The sequence below is a fragment of the Rhopilema esculentum genome, chromosome 6, assembly GCF_057945365.1.
Source record: "Rhopilema esculentum isolate cy_ngs chromosome 6, ASM5794536v1, whole genome shotgun sequence".
In the NCBI taxonomy this organism is placed as follows: Eukaryota; Metazoa; Cnidaria; class Scyphozoa; order Rhizostomeae; family Rhizostomatidae; genus Rhopilema; species Rhopilema esculentum.
In genome coordinates, this window is record NC_142820.1 from 12347092 (window position 1) to 12368265 (window position 21174).

General features: G+C 35.9%; 1 protein-coding gene across 1 annotated transcript; it reads right to left on the minus strand.

The window, feature by feature from the left end:
• Positions 1-204: 204 nt before the first annotated feature.
• LOC135686810 (ruvB-like 1) lies at positions 205-13943 on the minus strand. Its single transcript, XM_089108903.1, has 16 exons — positions 13669-13943; positions 13086-13172; positions 12095-12227; positions 10892-10932; positions 10284-10326; positions 8655-8812; positions 7453-7497; positions 6812-6916; positions 5851-5914; positions 5405-5430; positions 5096-5161; positions 4485-4591; positions 3620-3719; positions 2855-2946; positions 2147-2196; positions 205-623 (listed from the first exon to the last, which is right to left on the minus strand). Exons 1-16 carry the CDS (start codon positions 13807-13809, stop codon positions 514-516), a joined length of 1368 nt encoding a protein of 455 aa, XP_088965029.1. The 5' UTR covers positions 13810-13943; the 3' UTR covers positions 205-513.
• Between the last annotated feature and the right edge of the window lie 7231 nt (positions 13944-21174).

The window sequence follows — 21174 nt, forward strand, 5'->3', positions numbered from 1 at the left end:
AAAATATCTATCTACAAAATTCTTACCAGCCAAGCTCATTGGGATTTCTAGTAGTTGCAAACTGACAAATATCATATAAAGTAGTCTTGGACAATAAGAAATGAAATTGTTCAAAGCATGAAAACCATGCGATGATACTACGGCAAATATCGGAGAAGACCGAGATCAGTAGAGGAGGCACTGATGAGAGACAACCTAGTAAACATCACAATCGAAGTATCAAGGAAAGGATATAAAAACATTTTACGCGCTTTACAGCTAAACTCTCCAAAACCTGCTTGTTTTTGGCACCATTTTGTTAACAACAGCATCGTTCTTGCAACGAGGGATATAGAAAGCTCTTACTGGAAATGGCATCATTCTTACAAGGCATTCTAAACACTACTAATAACCAAGTGTCACTGCTAATAACCAATAAATACCAGATCAAGAGACTTCAAGAACTGTCCCATCAACTTTTGTTGGTCGTTTTCGCAAACTCGTCACAGCTGCGTCCAAAAGGAAACCAGAGATTCATTTCATATACTTGTCACCCTGTTCTGCTAGCATTTTGGCTGAAGACTTTGCGTCGTAAAATAATTCGCTAATTTCCTCAACCTCTGCTTTGGATATCACGTCCTGCCCTGGAAATAAGAGCAAACCCATGGTTTAGTTTGAGAAAACATCGTCGTTAGATGATACTTTAGGACGAAAGTTAAAATAAGAATTTTTAGCATTTGACAGTACATCAGTTCTGAATAAAAATATTTGCTAATTTTGATGCTCTGATTTTAAAAAAAAATGGTTTCCAAAAAGGTTCAGAACGCATTTCAGATTGCTTTTGAAAATATTGTTTATCATATTAAAACTAAAAAGTTGCTTGTGGAAAAGATTCATTTTTTTAAAAAATAGCTGTCTGGTACGTAATTCCTTGAGTTTAAAAACTTGAAACAAAGAAACTTCATTTCTTTCAAACTAAAAATAATTATTTTATAAAACCATCGAAAACCAGTCAACAAAATCTAAGTGAAAAATAGATATTGGGGTTTTCGTTTACGGAGACGTTATACCAAGACAATAAGTTGGGCTGCGGAAAAATAAAGATTGGAATCTTCGTCGGATACTGTGTGAACAATATGGAAACTAGGATTAACATTTACAGTGTCAAACGATTTCTACATCAATAGGAGCAACGAGAGGTCGGCAGACTGAAAATTTATATACACTAATCAGTTTTTCTGCATCCATCATTTTGCGATCAAAAATCAATTCATAACACATATCTGATAGTTTAAGTTGATAAGGTAAAGTTTCGTGCTGATGAGATCGATGAAGTTTGATGTCATGTTGGTGTTAAGGCCGTGCTTGGGTTCAGATGGGAGCTATCGTTGGTCTGCAACTGGCATTCACAACAAGTTTTAAGGGCTCTTTCGAATGTAGGACAACATGTGTCTATTAACTATGAGTGAATAAAGTAATGGGTTAAAACAAGGGTTCAGTGCAGCATTATCGAATAAACAAACTTAACGTCTGGCAAACTGCGAAACTACCAGTTGTGTACACCAGGGCCCCATCTTTAGCCAAGAATAAGTCTAGGCCTATTTCAAGTTATTATTAAACATTAGTTTACAGTGACACTCAGACTGGGGTGATAGAGGTTCGTAAAATGCAAAATTAAACTATGAAGACATCGATAAGGAATGTTTTATCAATAGCAAATTTTACATTTGTTTCTGGCAGGCTTTTAAAGCAGTTTTAAGAACACCAAGAAGCTATGTTAATCCAACAGGGTCCGGGTCATTCCTCATGCCAAAGCTTGGTCATGGCAGGACCATCCAGCCAAGAACTTTGGATCTGTAACCCACGACCCTAACCACATCCATCCGCACAGTTCTTCACATTTTACCTTTAGTCAGGTTATTTAACTGACTACTATCGTTTTGGCCAACCAAATAAACTTTACTGACCAAAAAACGATTTTTCTAAACAGCAGATTTTTACTGACCAACTGACGATTTTTTAACTAGCGGAAGATTTTACCACACTGATCAAAAACTGGGAAACGGTGGTGGTTTGAAAACCCCCTTGAACCCCTCATGAGACAGGCTCCTGATTGCCAGTGCCTTAATGAAATAAAAACGATGCGAGCTATATTAAATGAACTCACCATTAATTTTAGCAAGCAAACTGGCTGGAGTCAACAGTTGGACAGCATACCTAACAGAAAGCAAAGGTGTTTAGAGGAGATTTCGGGTCAACTCATAATATTCATGCGAGTAAAAATATGAACTTTGCAAGGCAGAAAAAAAGCGCAAAATCAAATATGGTAGGCTACTTTAATATTCTCAAGAATCTTTATCATAGATCTTTGCTCCCTTTTTCTATTTCCTTGCGTTTCACAATAAATTTCTTCGCAGTAGAAATTATTATCCAATTCTGAATCCCCTTTTCAAAAACTTTATTCAGTTACAAAGATTTGACATTAATATATAATATTCCTACAGGGAAAAAAGCTCTTAAAGAATCTTACTGCTGATGTTGTGGTAAAGACTATCAAGTTCGTTTACTGGTAGATTGGGGTGTCTCGCAGTACAAATTTCATTGAAAATTCTTTGTTTGTTTACATTCTATAAGCTAAAACAAAATATTGTCTGAAAAGTCCCAACAGGCAAACAAAATCATTAACACAACTAAACATTAGAAACTTAAAATTTCACAAAAAAATCATTAAAAAAAACCAAAACACTCTATTCTACAATAAAAGTTCATTCCCCTGTTCTCGCTATTTACCGTGACGAACAAAACTATCTGTAGCGAACAAAACATGGCACAACAGATACCTTAGCAATTAAAAGATAAGCACCAAAACACATACCTCAAGGTCGTTTTGCAGCCAGTCTCCCCGAGAAACTGCAAAGATTCTTCGTTAATTTGTATTCCCTCTATTTGTGCTCTGATTTTCAAAATCTAAAATAAGTTATGAAAAAGATTCTTCCTATTAAATCTAGCCATCGTTGTCCGCAATTCAGAACATTGCAAGCCACGGGCCTACACATACTTAATCTATCAATTTTTTAATCTGAAATCAAACAGGACTCGACTGGAGTTGAACTAAACATCTGCTTCACAATTTGCGAAAAAACTGAATCAAAATTTGACTTGCTATGAATTACCAAGGAGACTTTAACCTATTCAAGAACATCCCTCTGTAGCTGAACAGCCCTGCCTTGTTTCAAAAAATTATAAATTCACGAGAAGGTGTTTAGAGCCAGAAAATGTAACTGCTTTGTTCAAAAGCAAATCTTACGCTTAATATTCCATTAAAATTGATTTCATTTTATTTTTTTGGGTAGGGTTGCCCCATCAGTCGAGAAAAACTGTTTTACAGGAGGGGGCAGTAGCGGAAACCTGGAAGCAAGGGGGCGTGGCAGCTTTTGCTTATCAAAACAATAAGCTTCCCCCCAACATTTGACCAAGTGTCCGCCTCACGGAGGGGGGGGGGGGGTGGTTTGGTGACAAAATTACTGGTTACTTGGTGACCAGATAACAAAATTACTGGTAACTTAGTGACCAGATAACCAGTACTGATTTGCAAAAACTGTGCTGGCAAAAGCAAATTATTTATACAATGCAAGGTTACCTGTATCATTTCTTGGTTCGAATATGGCATTGTTCTAACAATCATCAGCCTGTCTAGCAAATCCAAGGGAATGCCATGCGGAGATTTAACATCCGTGCCTCTGTAAAGAAATAAAAGCTTTTAGGCCCCTTAAAAGAAATTCCGGGTCACATTTAAACCTTTGTTAAATAGGGAGAAAAATACTTAAAACTGAGCAAGCATACAGCAAGAATATGAAGGCTTTTCATACGTAACTTTGCTTCAAGACGTGTCAAAAGGGTTGTTAAAAAACAGTAGAAAAGTATTGAACAGGCAAGCCATCCTCCTCCAGCCAATTTCGACGTAATAAAAAGATGTGACACGAAAGCGTTTACGGAAAACACTTTCATCTCGATGGCTCAGGTTATCAAATTATGCAGTTATTGTTTTCATCATAAATTTGCTTGCAGTATGAGGAAAATATGAAATAAAAAGTAGCTAAATAGGAATTACATTAAAACCTTTATCGTAACGGCGAATGTGGGATGTAAGTTTTAGGGAGGTGTCCGTTACAGGGAGCTTTCCATTGTAGGAAACTTCCCGCCGTGGAGAGTTCTCCGTTGTAGAGAGGTATCCGTTGAAAGGATTAAAGAGGGGGGGGGGTTGTTTCTAAGGAGTTGTCGGTAGTAGGGAAGTATCCATTGCAAAAAGTTTCTATTCCACGGAACTATCCAGCAATATTAGTACGTTGACTTGAGGCTTTACTGAATAATTTACGACATATTTTAGGTCTAAGAGCATAAACAAAAGCTGAAGATAGTTTACTCAAGATGCTTATGGAGCCTCATAGGAAACATCGTAAAGTTGGCTAGTAAAATGGTTTATCAATAAACTCATGTAAATTTACCTTATGACACATGTTCCTCGATTGGTTGCGAAAATGACAATAGGAGACAAGGATGACTCTAACGCTTTGTGTAAGTAGGTGAAACACTCGATGTCCAGCATGTGCACCTAAAGTGAATCAGATAAAACTGACTGAGAAATAGCTAGAGCATATAATAGCACAAATATAAAATAATCGGTCAGCCATATATGTTATTTTATATCTTTTTACAACTCAAAAAGTCCATTGAAATGAGCCTGGATTGGAAACCGAAGGAAACCGATGTGCCATGTGATTCTGTACATCTATAAAGCACTGCTAATTGCCTCAAAGAATGCATATAACATGGCATCAAACAAAAAAGTATTGTCTAAGATATTTTAGCGCTTGAGAAAACTGTTGGCAGTTTACCCACCAGAGTTAAGCAAAGGAGAAAACAGTATTTTGTCCATCAAAGCTCGTCTGCCACAACACAGGACAATTTTTGAGAAAATGTCAATAAATGAATTCTATTGGAGAACTTTTGAGAAAGATTGGCCTATTTGTGAGGGATGGTATTGTGTTCAAGGACATTAAATTATACATAGGTGCATTCTGTCTGGAAGGAAATTAGGTCAAAAGGCACATATTACCTCATCGACGAACAGAACTCCTGGTACAAGCTCTGCAACACCTTGGTCTATGTACTTATTCACAACCTGTATGAAAAAAGAGCTTGGTAAGACATTGCTGTCCGCAAAATACAACGAAAGACGGGACATACATTAGCTTCATGACCGAGTTTGTAATTCTATACAGAATAAACTACAATTAGTAAATATAATCAATTAAAATACGGTGGCATCTTTGAAGCCTCGAAAAATGAAATTATTTGATGAAAGCTGACATTCGAATAAATAAAAAAACTTCCTAATGATGAATTATAAACATAATTGACTTACTTTATTGATCTCCTTTCGAAGTTTATCTATGACAGAAATGATTTTGTACCTTTAAAACTGGTGTGGAGGGTAGCAAACAACATTATTAAAACTGTGGTCATCGAGGGTCAAGTGGTGACTAAAAATATTCGACTGTCTGAGAAGGCTGAAAGATAGCAATCTGGGTGTGTAATACATAAACTATACCAAAAGAGCAACACTTTTAAACAGAAGCAAGCAGTTTTTCGTCATCAAACATATAGGCATAATGAATTAAACAAATAGAGAAGTGATTAATCACCGTGCATAATAACTTATGCTAGATTTCATGATGGAAAATATAGAAGAATAAAACTAGGAATTAAAGTGAATTGTACTAGGAAAAAAGCGGCCCGAAATGCCGTTAATAAATTCGCTATTTTTTCCTCGTACAATTTTACATAAATTCCTAGTTATTGATAATTTACCTGTGATTTCAGTCTTCTTTGGTTTCATAAGTTGACCCATCATGGAGAGAATATCTTGACCACCCTTGAACAAGGATGCAAAGAATGGATATGTTATTACAGGGAAATAGGCCTAGGCAAAGTTACAAGATCTTGGAGGGATAATACCCCACGAAATAACTGGAAATATTGAAAAAGAGATTCACCATGCTTCACTCACTGATAGGCTAATTATATTAACAATTTAAGGGTAGGGCCATAATACAGGAGGTTACACATCTAGTTAAACATGGCAACGGGTCGGATAATGTGTGAGAAAAGAGAGACAGCAATAAAGAAAGATTTGCATAAGTATTGCAATTAAAACAGATGTTTTTGGCGCTTCTATGTAACATTCGCATAGGGGGAGATTTTCGACACAAATCTACCTGATTAGAGCTCTTTGTTATTCAAAATAAAAATTAAAATAATTTCAACAGGTTACTTAAAGTTTTATGCCTCTTTTGAAATAAAAAAACCAAAGTCCTTGCTTAACAGCAAAGAGAAACCCTAGAATTAGCTCTTATCACAACAAAAATAAATTTTCAACGGCGGTTATGAGGCCGACTAGACTATGAGGTCGAACCAGAAATTGTGTTTCGCCATGCTATGTGGCCAAAACGGTTACTTTATTCGAATATGTGGCTTTAAAATGAGCACAAAACAGCGGCCGCATTATGGTTTAAGCCACAATGATTTTAAACAGGAATGCAGATACAGCAAAATGCCCGGATAAAAGGCATCAATATTGGTATTTTTACAAGCTTAGCAATTTGTAAAGTGAAATAAAATCGAAAAACGGTGCAATGCTGATTTCTATAACCAGGATTTGATTTGCATCAACAAAAATTTTAAAGTAGGTTTTCGTAATAATGTTGAAGGAGCTAAAGGAATAGGCCAGTCTTGTTGAATCAAATTGAATAAAAAAAAACTTTTTCCATACCTGCGGTCTAGCATTCGCAACATCTAAATCGTGCAACGTTACATCTTGCACAATTTCTTTTTTTTTGTGTACATCGCCTTTTGGCAGTGGGACGTATTCTTCAGCCTTAAAAAAAAGTTTTCCCAAACAACTTATCAGAAAGAATGGCGCAAAAAGCATGAAATACTAAAGTACTTTTGATGCGACGTTTATACACTGAGGAGCGTGAGACGAAAAGTACTTTGGCATGCTATGTTTTCACTTTTGCGTTCTATCTTTAAATTTTCTAATGAATACAACAGTATAATTTTATTTAATGCTTCGAAATGTTTCTTAGACAATATAGAAAACTGCTTCGCTGTTTTTTGTGTCACAAAATTGAGCTAATAATTCGTTTAAAAAATCTTTATTAACTAGTAAACACTACTGTTATCAATTCTTGTGGAGCAAAATCCAACAAATAAAGAAAACTAAAATACTCAATTTTACAAACATTTGGTGAAAAAGTTCAATGACCACGAAAGATTAATTTCCAGCAATGGAATGCTTCTAATAAATCTAACTTTATAGTAAATCTGTCGAGGCGAATTCTTAATTAGATAAATTCAGCTTAGAGTGGAATAAATCTTATGAGGGATCAAACACATTGATGTAATAATTACCTCAAGATCAAATTCTGTTGCAAATGCATCCGAACGTCCTTGACGCTAAAAATAATCGCAACAACACAAATTAACCAACAGAGGCCATTTCGTAAAATACCAAAATACAGTGTTTAGAAAAACTGAAATAATCTAACGTCTTAAAATTAATGGTCAATCTACATCTGGCAGAAGTGATTTGGTTTTTTACAACCCCTTTAACATAAGATTATCAAGAATGCATCAATATTGGCATTTTTATTAGTAAAAATGTCTTTAAATAAAAGCAGCAAAATTGAGAGTTTGCAAACTATGAACTTTCCAAGGCTCATGATAAAAAAAACATCTGAATTCATTTCAGATTTATGTTAAGTCCTTCATGAAAACGGCCCAAGACCGGGATTGTATTGGATTCTCACAAATGACCATACAAAATTCGGCTATAATCACACATTCCCCGTCAACTTATCACAGCTTTAAATATGATGATGGCTCAGTGGCTAGAGTCACAGACTACAGTTCTGCCTGAAGCTTTCAAAGGTTTAAATTGCGAGTAATTCTTACTAGTGTTGTTTCACTTTTTGTGTGTAATTTTGAGCCTTTCACCCTTTGATATTTCAAAAGCAGAAAGACAAAATTGATCAAAAAGATGTTGCAGTTTTATCCCAGAGTGATGCAGTCTTTAACAATACGTTCTACCTAAAAAGTCCTCTTTCCATATGCACAAATTCAGTGTCAGCCTTATTTTTGAAGTTATTTTTCATTCTATTATTGCATAATTGGATGGTTCAAAATTACAATTTTGCACAAATGACTTTAACGAACATTCCCAGAGACTAAGTAATAATAACTCAGTGGTTAGGGTCGCTGACTGCAGATTTAAGGGGCTTGGGTTTAAGTTCTTGACGGAACCAAATTACCACCCAGCGTGAGGAAAGTAGCCAGCTCTCTGTAATTCCAGACGTAGGAATCTAGAGGTGTGGTCAAATAAAGAGGTAGCACAAGGGTGCTGCTCGATGGGCTTAGCTTCTCTGTGTCCTAAAGCTAACTTAGGAAGCAACGTATCAATAAATCCTAAAAATAAAAAGAAATTCATTCATCCTGTCTCTTTCACTTCCTAACTTTTTTAAGCAGCTGGGAGAGAAAAATATGCAACAGAAAGTAAGAGCCTGTAGCGTTGCAGGAAATCTTTGACTAGCACACACAAACGACATCGTACTTACCTTTACAGCGCCGCTGTTTGCTTCAATGTAAATAACATCGCCAACTTCAATTTTCTCTTTTTGCAGACTTTCGTAAATCGAAGGATCGAGTTTCAGCTGTTTCGTTCCCTTGGCAGTTTTCAGTCCAATCACAACATGGCTGACTGTCTTACCATAACCTGAAAGCAAGAAAAATCTTGTTTAAAAACACTGATATCGTACAAAATTGCCTTGATAACAGCAAAAGGCAGAACAGGACGGATAAACAGCATTGAGTATTTCTCTATCAGGAATTTCGTCCTCAGAGTAAAAAATTCACGATAATGACTTAAGGTAAGTAGAAATTTATCAAGGTAAGGATCGAAAGTAGTGCGAGATGAAGAATGACGTGTTTGATTGGTGCCTTGACCTTTACCAATCAGCAACTGCCAACACCTCACAGATTTCAATTATAAGACAAAATTCTTTCTGTTTACACAAAACAGGGATTCTTAACGTAGACATTTTCCAAAAAACTAAAATGAAAAGTCGACTTTGCTTGGCCAATGACTCTAAAATGATCTTTACAGTACTCTTTCTCATTTTAGATTCTTGAAAAAATGCTGACTCATGGTGTTATCAAACCTTATTTGGTTGCTGTTACTTCTACAGAATATCATTGAAATATGGAACCAACGCATACTAAAGTATTTTTTGCTATATTGAAGTTCTGAAATACCAATGGTTTATTTTACAAACAAGTTTCCTATCTACCAGAAACAGTTTCCTGTCAATAAAAAACCAATAGCCCTATCGACCGGATATTTGCATAGAATCGCCAAGACATTTAACCTTAAAAGTTTGTAAAGTGCAATCGAGCCATTGAGATACATGGCACTTTGAAAAGGCATAAATTATCATTATTATCAAAGTAAGTAAAACCATGAAAACAAGTATAAAAATGATATCACTGGAAAAAGTGGACAACTACAGAGACACAGCCAGCATTGAAGCAAGCAAGGGAATGGAAGAATGCATGCTTTTGGTTCAGGCAGCTTCTAGCTTATGTAAAATCAAGGCTTGTGCCACTACAAATGATGTTCTTTCTAGAATGAACATCCATGCCAGAAATCCAAACATCCAAACAATAACCATGCAAGAAAAATCATGAGAAACAAATCAATATTTTGGCTCTAAATTTTGGAACCCCCTTCCACTTTTCATTTGTGTTGCTAGCTCTGTTGCAGTTCTTCGGTTCAAATTGAAAATTCATTTCCTTGACTCATATCGAAAACTCACTTCATGAACTGAACCTTGTTTCTCGATTAAAAATCTCTTTAAATTGATATACAGACAGAGGGAAATAGATGAAAAAGATGATAAGGAGAGGATGGGAAAGATATACAGACAGAGGGAAATAGATGAAAAAGGGCAGAAAAAGGGGCAAAAAAAACCAGATGATAAATAATAAGGAGAAATTTGATTTCTTCAACTAGATAAAGGAAAACTTATTCTTACTTTGATAATAGTAATGGGGTCACATAGTAAATTTCTGAATCTGGTAAACTTAATGTAGATTTACAGGCATGGGCAAATCTAATGGTTCTTCAGTGTTCATAACATAAACTGCAAACTTGAATAGATCAAAATAGCAAAAAATATTCAAGTTACCTCCCATTGGATTTTCTGTTTCGCATGGTGTTAGTTCTGTTACCTGCAAAAATATTGAGAATTCAAAATGTAAACAAAGTTAAAAGTAAATTTTCCAGCAGAATTTATAAGTGTTGATTTGAATGGTTGAGGAGAAATGAGTTTTAGAAACATATTTATGTTTTCATTCATCAAGGTTAGATATCCAGAATTGTTTTTCTTTTGCCACAACTAACAGGGGTTGGAAGGAGATTAGTTTATCTAAAAAAGGATTTATTGATATCTAAGTCTACAAACAATTGGCAAAAATTGAAGATCAATTAGAACAGGCCTGAAAAATCTTTTATGCAAATTGCTTGACACAATAATGGAAACACAGGTTACTTTAAAAATAAAAATAGAAAAATTATCAGTTTACCTTTGCAATGAGGAAACTTTAGAATTTCGAACATTTACAAGCTAACTTTAAATCAATCAACTAGAATTAAATGTAGGAGCATTTGCCTTGAATTCTTGAAATGGTTCGACCTTCTTTGGGTGAACACACTGCATTTTACCTTCGGTTAGGCCAACAAAAACTTACAAAGGGAGCAACATGTTAGAAATCATTCTGAAAAATAGTATTTTACCTCTCCTTCATAAACCTCTTTTGTTTCTTTTATTCTGAGACCTGAAAACAATAGAGGCTTGCTAAGTCATGCAGACATAAAAACATTCCAGTACTTAATGCCAAAAGATATGATGATGACATTTTATTTGTCACTTAATAGGCTGGGTATAAGTTGTATTTAGTAGACATAATTTGTTGCTTTTCAGTAACAATAAGGATTAACATATTTTTGTGTATGTGTATGGTTTGAAATCAATGCCATAGTAACTTGCACCTAAATCAGCCTTATGAGAAAAGTTGGTTGCTTGTTCTATTACCAATGCATGTTGTTTTGAAAAATTAGTAATTCAGGCCTGCTCCATAAAATGAGCTCCTACGAATGTTGAGGGGCTCTATTTCACGCTTCAAAATAAAAATTCCTTGAGAGTATCTTTGGGAGGAGTGCAAAATGTTGCAAAAACAGCAGCAAATGTAGAAATTGGCTTCTATTGACATTGAAAATTTGGAGTTATTCCCCATACTGCAACATCCCTGGACCCTGGGTATGATATTATGTGGTACTTTCTTGTATAAAAAATTATGTGAACAGTACTTGGGCCAATTTTGTGTTCTCTTCTTAATGAAAACAAATCAAACATTATGCACTATAAGAGATTATTGCATCTTAGGCAGGGGGAATGGTCCCTGGTTTATGGAATATTTGCTATTGTTGATGCATGATTGCCTTGTATACTTTGCTTGAGTTGAGAGTTGTAAGTTTGTTGTGAGTTGTAAGTTGCTGTAAGTTTTTGCTAATTATAAATTTTTTTCTTGAAGAAAACAAAGAGCCAGCAATAGAGGTGTTTGTGTGACCACTGTATCTTGAGGTGTGCTGACTACCTTAAGTCACTAAATACAAAACTGGCTGTATACACAGAAAGTGAAGAGGATGTTACCAATGTGTGACTGATTATGTTTCTGTAGATACAAAGATAATGCAAGGGGTAAATGACAGCGATACAACAAGCCTTTTAGCAAGCTATCTAAAGACTTCAAATAATGAATAACAATTTGTTCAACAAATAGCTTTTCTTAAATTTCAGCTTCATCATGTAAAATATTCTGAAAATTATTAGTAAGTCAATGAATGACTAGAAACCCTTGCATAATTATTCCGTAAAGGCAAGCTTAAATTCAACAACTACAAAATCTGGAAATGGAATATGTATTTGAAAATAAATACCTATTGCTCTGCGAAAATTTTCCATTAAAACTTCTGTCTTTTTCACCTCAGCAGAATAAACTTCACTTCCCACCATAGGACAAAATGGAACCTTTGGTCCAAGCTCTTGAGCAATAGCAAGTGCAAGAGCAGTCTAAGGATAAACAAGAAATGAACACAGGTAAATTTAATGATGAAATAGGAAACGAGCATTGTGTATCCATTATAAACTCAAAGAATTTTACACTCCCATTGACTACAAATACTAATATTAAGGCTCAAAATTGCTAAAAATTCAAAAATAATTTGATAATAATGCAAGGCTCAAGCTTCTTCAAATTCCTTTGCTGAGTTATTTTGAAAGCAAAACAAATGTGAGTTTCACACTATGTCTTGAAACAGATGTATCTAGGCTTGGAGTCCCTAGAACTATAAAGCAATACAGTTGTACCTTGTGTAACTTGAAGACTCATTGCTAACAATGGGCCTTTGCAAGCATGGTGACTGTCCAAACAATGGCAATAAACTTCTAAGGATTAACCAAAATTAATTTCAGACTGTCTGAAAATGCATTATGGGATGCTTGCGCAGCGCAATGACTCGTGGTTAGCAGTGAGTCTTTAAAAATAAATAAGAAAAATCTTAGGCTCAAAATAACAAAGGTTAAGAATATTAAGTCTCAGCAAAAAATTATGTATATATTCTTACAAAAAAGTGTGTCTGGCAAAACAGCAAAATTTTACTGTGATTGGGAACAACTTTAAACTTACTTGTGAAAACTTCAGGAAATTAGCAGCGATTTTGGACACAAAACTAAACTTTCTCAAAATAAGATGCCATTTTAATCCATCCATTTGCAAATCCTATCTCAAATTTTCCTTATATTAATTTTGTTCTAGGCCTGTTAGAGTCAAAGTTTTAATACCTTTGACATGATTGAAAATGCATTACAATACTAGTTTCAAAATAATAGAATTATTTCAACTAAAAGATTCCAGGGTTCTAAACAAACCTTTCCAGTCCCTGGTGGTCCTGCAAACAACATAGCTCGGCCAGCCATCTTTTTGGATCTTATAAGTTCAACGATAATACCACATGCCTGGGAGATAAAACACACATTTCAAGGTAAAATTTCCAAAATATTAGGATGAATCAGGAATTCAATTTATATCAAGTATGTTCTGGGATTGCAGTTGCAAGAGTTACTGTGAGTTATTTTTGGATGCATATCAAGTTTCTGTGTATATGTAAATTTGATCAAGATTCTCTTATGCATTAACACTCAGTTCTTTAAATGCAACCATTGCCAATTACATTCAAGAAATCAATTGTTTATCACAAATTTCTTCAAGTGCCAAAAATAGCTAAAAGTGAAAAAACGAGAGCAGGTTTATTTTTGCAAGGTAAATTGATGAAATGACATTGCATGACGCATGGCATCTTTTTTGAGTTTGATTTTGGATGGGAAATCTGGCTTGCTTTATTGCTCTTACTTGAAGCTCAAAGATGAAAACGAATAAGAGGTCCTCACCGTATACCTGAGATACAAGTGCACATTTTCTTTAAGGAAAGCGTTTAGGTAAATTATGACAAACCTCTCGTGCATTTTCTTGACCAACTAATCCAGAGCCAATCGGGTGTGCAGAACCTTCGTCATTCAAGCCTAGGCCCTTCACGTGGCTATGAGAGGCGATTCTTTGTGTCTTAGTGGTACTCTTTACTTCTTCTATCTTCATCTTTACAAATACTTGCAAAAAATTCACGTGAATTCGATAGCAAGCTTGGGCGCGAATAAGCAAGATTCCTATTTCTCTTGACAAACGTTGGCAGCCAAACTTCGCTTAGGCCCTAGTGCATATGGTTGCGCGCGCTAGCCCCAGATCCCCTCTGGAGTCTTGGAGTGAACCATTTTGTCGTGACGTCATGGAATTTTGGGTATCGGGTCCATAGCAACAAAAGGGTGATGTAGCGAAGCCGGGCATTCAGATGACAGAAAAAATTTGGACAGTTTTTTTAGAGAGATAAGTAGCTGCAGGCAACAACAATGTATTTATTCTGATATAAGCTGGCCTTGTTTGTAAACCGTAACAAAAGGTGTTGACTGCATTGAGACTATTTCTATAGCTTTTAGTGATTTTAACCCCAGGTGACAAAGCCCGAAAATGGGAGAATTGCTCTACCGTACAATAACGAAAGCCTTTTTACAGTTTTTTTTTTTTCTGACTGGTAGCAGTGAAATTTTCAAACCGCTTTCAGCCTTCTGGAATGGTCAAATGTTATTGAGCAATGTATTCTTGTGGAATTTCGTTTCAGGCCTGTAGAAATCTTTCAATAAACGATTTTCTAGTCATCAAAGAACCATTTGGAAAGAAATATGGTAAGAAGCTAAAAATTTTCAACGATGATAAAATTAGCACTTGATGTTTAACATTGGAATACTTTCATCCATCTTGTTTGATAAGACCACTTTGTGAAAAAACATTTCTCTTACTCAGGAAATTTGTTATTTTGCAATTGTGCAAAAAATATGAGCTTTCTTGAAGAATTTTAAACTGTAATACCTTGCTAGGTGTCGCAATTTCTGCCTTATAGTGTCCCTAAAAGGAAACAACGTAAAGTGCAACAAACAACTTTTAGCATAAATTATTTTGGTTTATTTCCAACTGGAAAACTAACAAGGAAACAATTTATATTTCTCACAGCTGTTCTCAGGCTGCATCTTACATGCTCCGCAGCATTATTGATAGTATATTAAACGGAAGGTCAATTCCAGAGGTAGCCTAATTCAAAACTTTTGTATCCATCCAAAAGGTATCCATCCAACCTACAGGAAACAAAGAAAAGACTAAAAAAACTCGTATTAAAAGAAGTACAATGTGACCTTGAAACATACTAGCAAGCGCAGTCCCACGTAAAAATTTTTTCATGTTGAAATATGGAGTAAAAAAGTAGAACAGTGGAAACGAACAAGGCGAAATTAGAAAAAAATAGTGAGTGGAGTCCTAAGGGAAGGAATTCGAATGTGGGAATATGATGATAAAAAAGTAAAACAATGAATACGCAGAGTGCGACATTGGAGAAATCTAGTGAGTGGAGTCCTAAGGGAAGGAATTCGAATGTGGGAATATGATGATAAATAAGTAAAACAATGAATACGTAGAGGGCGACATTGGATAAATCTAGTGAGTGGAGTCCTAAGGGAAGGAATTCGAATGCGCGAATATGATGATAAAAAAGTAATACAATGAATACGTAGAGGGCGACATTGGAAAAATCTAGTGAGTGGAGTGCTAAGGGAAGGAATTCGAATGTGGGAATATGATGATAAAAAAGTAATACAATGAATACGTAGAGGGCGACATTGGAAAAATCTAGTGAGTGGAGTCCTAAGGGAAGGAATTCGAATGTGGGATTATGATGATAAAAAAGTAATACAATGAATACGCAGAGTGCGACATTGGAGAAATCTAGTGAGTGGAGTCCTAAGGGAAGGAATTCGAATGTGGGAATATGATGTTAAAAAAGTAAAACAATGAATACGTAGAGTGCGACATTGGAAAAATCTAGTGAGTGGAGTCCTAAGGGAAGGAATTCGAATGTGGGAATATGATGATAAAAAAGTAATACAATGAATACGCAGAGTGCGACATTGGAGAAATCTAGTGAGTGGAGTCCTAAGGGAAGGAATTCGAATGTGGGAATATGATGTTAAAAAAGTAATACAATGAATACGCAGAGTGCGACATTGGAAAAATCTAGTGAGTGGAGTCCTAAGGGAAGGAATTAGAATGTGGGAATATGATGATAAAAAAGTAAAACAATGAATACGTAGAGGGCGACATTGGAAAAATCTAGTGAGTGGAGTCCTAAGGGAAGGAATTCGAATGTGGGAATATGATGATAAATAAGTAAAGCAATGAATACGTAGAGGGCGACATTGGAAAAATCTAGTGAGTGGAGTCCTAAGGGAAGGAATTCGAATGTGGGAATATGATGATAAAAAAGTAAAACAATGAATACGTAGAGGGCGACATTGGAAAAATCTAGTGAGTGGAGTCCTAAGGGAAGGAATTCGAATATGGGAATATGATGATAAAAAAGTAAAACAATGAATACGCAGAGTGCGACATTGGAAAAATCTAGTGATTGGAGTCCTAAGGGAAGGAATTCGAATGTGGGAATATGATGATAAAAAAGTAAAACAATGAATACGTAGAGTGCGACATTAGAAAAATCTAGTGAGTGGAGTGCAAAGGAAAGGAATTCGAATGTGGGAATATGATGATAAAAAAGTAAAACAATGAATACGTAGAGGGCGACATTGGAAAAATCTAGTGAGTGGAGTGCAAAGGGAAGTAATTCGAATGTGGGAATATGATGATAAAAAAGTAGAATAATGAATACGTAGAGGGCAACATTGGAGAAATCTAGTGAGTGGAGTCCTAAGGGAAGGAATTCGAATGTGGGAATATGATGATAAAAAGTAGAATAATGAATACGTAGAGGGCAACATTGGAGAAATCTAGTGAGTGGAGTCCTAAGGGAAGGAATTCGAATGTGGGAATATGATGATAAAAAAGTAAAACTATGAATACGCAGAGGTCGACATTGGAAAAATCTAGTGAGTGGAGTCCTAAGGGAAGGAATTCGAATGTGGGAATATGATGATAAAAAAGTAAAACAATCAATACGCAGAGGGCGACATTGGAAAAATCTAGTGAGTGGAGTGCAAAGGAAAGGAATTCGAATGTGGGAATATGATGATAAAAAAGTAAAACAATGAATACGTAGAGGGCGACATTGGAAAAATCTAGTGAGTGGAGTCCTAAGGGAAGGAATTCGAATGTGGGAATATGATGATAAAAAAGTAAAACAATGAATACGTAGAGTGCGACATTAGAAAAATCTAGTGAGTGGAGTGCAAAGGAAAGGAATTCGAATGTGGGAATATGATGATAAAAAAGTAAAACAATGAATACGTAGAGGGCGACATTGGAAAAATCTAGTGAGTGGAGTGCAAAGGGAAGTAATTCGAATGTGGGAATATGATGATAAAAAAGTAAAACAATGAATACGCAGAGGGCGACATTGGAAAAATCTAGTGAGTGGAGTCCTAAGGGAAGAAATTCGAATGTGGGAATATGATGTTAAAAAAGTAAACAATCAATACGCAGAGGGCGACATTGGAAAAATCTAATGAGTGGAGTCCTAAGGGAAGGAATTCGAATGTGGGAATATGATGTTAAAAAAGTAAAACAATCAATACGCAGAGGGCGACATTAGAAAAATCTAGTGAGTGGAGTCCTAAGGGAAGGAATTCGAATGTGGGAATATGATGAGAAAAGAGTAAAACAATGAATACGTAGAGTGCGACATTGGAAAAATCTAGTGAGTGAAGTCCTAAGGGAAGGAATTCGAATGTGGGAATATGATGATAAAAAAGTAATACAATGAATACGCAGAGGTCGACATTGGAAGAATCTAGTGAGTGGAGTCCTAAGGGAAGGAATTCGAATGTGGGAATATGATGATAAAAGAGTAAAACAATGAATACGTAGAGTGCGACATTGGAAAAATCTAGTGAGTGAAGTCCTAAGGGAAGGAATTCGAATGTGGGAATATGATGATAAAAAAGTAATACAATGAATACGTAGAGGGCGACATTGGAATAATCTAGTGAGTGGAGTCCTAAGGGAAGGAATTCGAATGTGGGAATATGATGATAAAAAAGTAAAACAATCAATACGCAGAGGTCGACATTGGAAGAATCTAGTGAGTGGAGTCCTAAGGGAAGGAATTCGAATGTGGGAATATGATGATAAAAAAGTAAATACAATGAATACGTAGAGGGCGACATTGGAATAATCTAATGAGTGGAGTCCTAAGGGAAGGAATTCGAATGTGGGAATATGATGATAAAAAAGGAGAATAATGAATACGCAGAGGTCGACATTGGAAAAATCTTGTGAGTGGAGTCCTAAGGGAAGGAATTCGAATGTGGGAATATGATGATAAAAAAGTAAAACAATCAATACGCAGAGGTCGACATTGGAAAAATCTTGTGAGTGGAGTCCTAAGGGAAGGAATTCGAATGTGGGAATATGATGATAAAAAAGTAAAACAATGAATACGTAGAGGGCGACATTGGAAAAATCTAGTGAGTGGAGTCCTAAGGGAAGGAATTCGAATGTGGGAATATGATGATAAAAAAGTAAAACAATCAATACGCAGAGTGCGACATTGGAAAAATCTAGTGAGTGGAGTCCTAAGGGAAGGAATTCGAATGTGGGAATATGATGATAAAAAAGTAAAACAATCAATACGCAGAGTGCGACATTGGAAAAATCTAGTGAGTGGAGTCCTAAGGGAAGGAATTCGAATGTGGGAATATGATGTTAAAAAAGTAAAACAATCAATACGCAGAGTGCGACATTGGAAAAATCTAGTGAGTGGAGTCCTAAGGGAAGGAATTCGAATGTGGGAATATGATGATAAAAGAGTAAAACAATCAATACGCAGAGTGCGACATTGGAAAAATCTAGTGAGTGGAGTCCTAAGGGAAGGAATTCGAATGTGGGAATATGATGATAAAAAAGTAATACAATGAATACGTAGAGTGCGACATTGGAAAAATCTAGTGAGTGGAGTCCTAAGGGAAGGAATTCGAATGTGGGAATATGATGATAAAAAAGTAAAACAATCAATACGCAGAGTGCGACATTGGAAAAATCTAGTGAGTGGAGTCCTAAGGGAAGGAATTCGAATGTGGGAATATGATGATAAAAAAGTAAAACAATCAATACGCAGAGTGCGACATTGGAAAAATCTAGTGAGTGGAGTCCTAAGGGAAGGAATTCGAATGTGGGAATATGATGATAAAAAAGTAAAACAATCAATACGCAGAGTGCGACATTGGAAAAATCTAGTGAGTGGAGTCCTAAGGGAAGGAATTCGAATGTGGGAATATGATGATAAAAAAGTAAAACAATCAATACGCAGAGTGCGACATTGGAAAAATCTAGTGAGTGGAGTCCTAAGGGAAGGAATTCGAATGTGGGAATATGATGATAAAAAAGTAAAACAATCAATACGCAGAGTGCGACATTGGAAAAATCTAGTGAGTGGAGTCCTAAGGGAAGGAATTCGAATGTGGGAATATGATGATAAAAAAGTAAAACAATCAATACGCAGAGTGCGACATTGGAAAAATCTAGTGAGTGGAGTCCTAAGGGAAGGAATTCGAATGTGGGAATATGATGATAAAAAAGTAAAACAATCAATACGCAGAGTGCGACATTGGAAAAATCTAGTGAGTGGAGTCCTAAGGGAAGGAATTCGAATGTGGGAATATGATGATAAAAAAGTAAAACAATCAATACGCAGAGTGCGACATTGGAAAAATCTAGTGAGTGGAGTCCTAAGGGAAGGAATTCGAATGTGGGAATATGATGATAAAAAAGTAAAACAATCAATACGCAGAGTGCGACATTGGAAAAATCTAGTGAGTGGAGTCCTAAGGGAAGGAATTCGAATGTGGGAATATGATGATAAAAAAGTAAAACAATCAATACGCAGAGTGCGACATTGGAAAAATCTAGTGAGTGGAGTCCTAAGGGAAGGAATTCGAATGTGGGAATATGATGATAAAAAAGTAAAACAATCAATACGCAGAGTGCGACATTGGAAAAATCTAGTGAGTGGAGTCCTAAGGGAAGGAATTCGAATGTGGGAATATGATGATAAAAAAGTAAAACAATCAATACGCAGAGTGCGACATTGGAAAAATCTAGTGAGTGGAGTCCTAAGGGAAGGAATTCGAATGTGGGAATATGATGATAAAAAAGTAAAACAATCAATACGCAGAGTGCGACATTGGAAAAATCTAGTGAGTGGAGTCCTAAGGGAAGGAATTCGAATGTGGGAATATGATGTTAAAAAAGTAAAACAATCAATACGCAGAGTGCGACATTGGAAAAATCTAGTGAGTGGAGTCCTAAGGGAAGGAATTCGAATGTGGGAATATGATGTTAAAAAAGTAAAACAATCAATACGCAGAGTGCGACATTGGAAAAATCTAGTGAGTGGAGTCCTAAGGGAAGGAATTCGAATGTGGGAATATGATGTTAAAAAAGTAAAACAATCAATACGCAGAGTGCGACATTGGAGAAATCTAGTGAGTGGAGTCCTAAGGGAAGGAATTCGAATGTGGGAATATGATGTTAAAAAAGTAAAACAATCAATACGCAGAGTGCGACATTGGAAAAATCTAGTGAGTGGAGTCCTAAGGGAAGGAATTCGAATGTGGGAATATGATGATAAAAAAGTAATACAATGAATACGCAGAGGGCGACATTGGAGAAATCTAGTGAGTGGAGTCCTAAGGGAAGGAATTCGAATGTGGGAATATGATGTTAAAAAAGTAAAACAATCAATACGCAGAGTGCGACATTGGAGAAATCTAGTGAGTGGAGTCCTAAGGGAAGGAATTCGAATGTGGGAATATGATGTTAAAAAAGTAAAACAATCAATACGCAGAGTGCGACATTGGAGAAATCTAGTGAGTGGAGTCCTAAGGGAAGGAATTCGAATGTGGGAATATGATGTTAAAAAAGTAAAACAATCAATACGCAGAGTGCGACATTGGAAAAATCTAGTGAGTGGAGTCCTAAGGGAAGGAATTCGAATGTGGGAATATGATGATAAAAAAGTAATACAATGAATACGCAGAGGGCGACATTGGAGAAATCTAGTGAGTGGAGTCCTAAGGGAAGGAATTCGAATGTGGGAATATGATGTTAAAAAAGTAAAACAATCAATACGCAGAGTGCGACATTGGAGAAATCTAGTGAGTGGAGTCCTAAGGGAAGGAATTCGAATGTGGGAATATGATGTTAAAAAAGTAAAACAATCAATATGCAGAGTGCGACATTGGAGAAATCTAGTGAGTGGAGTCCTAAGGGAAGGAATTCGAATGTGGGAATATGATGATAAAAAAGTAATACAATGAATACGCAGAGGGCGACATTGGAGAAATCTAGTGAGTGGAGTCCTAAGGGAAGGAATTCGAATGTGGGAATATGATGTTAAAAAAGTAAAACAAT

Excerpts from the sequence above, each read along its gene's own strand:
- LOC135686810 (XM_089108903.1), bottom strand. The coding sequence starts at position 13,809 with ATGAAGATAGAAGAAGTAAAGAGTACCACTAAGACACAAAGAATCGCC. Across the intron at positions 5,162-5,404 it reads TTCGAAAGGAGATCAATAAA|GTTGTGAATAAGTACATAGA; the intron begins GTAAGTCAATTA and ends TTTTTCATACAG. Across the intron at positions 2,947-3,619 it reads CGAACCAAGAAATGATACAG|ATTTTGAAAATCAGAGCACA; the intron begins GTAACCTTGCAT and ends AACTTATTTTAG.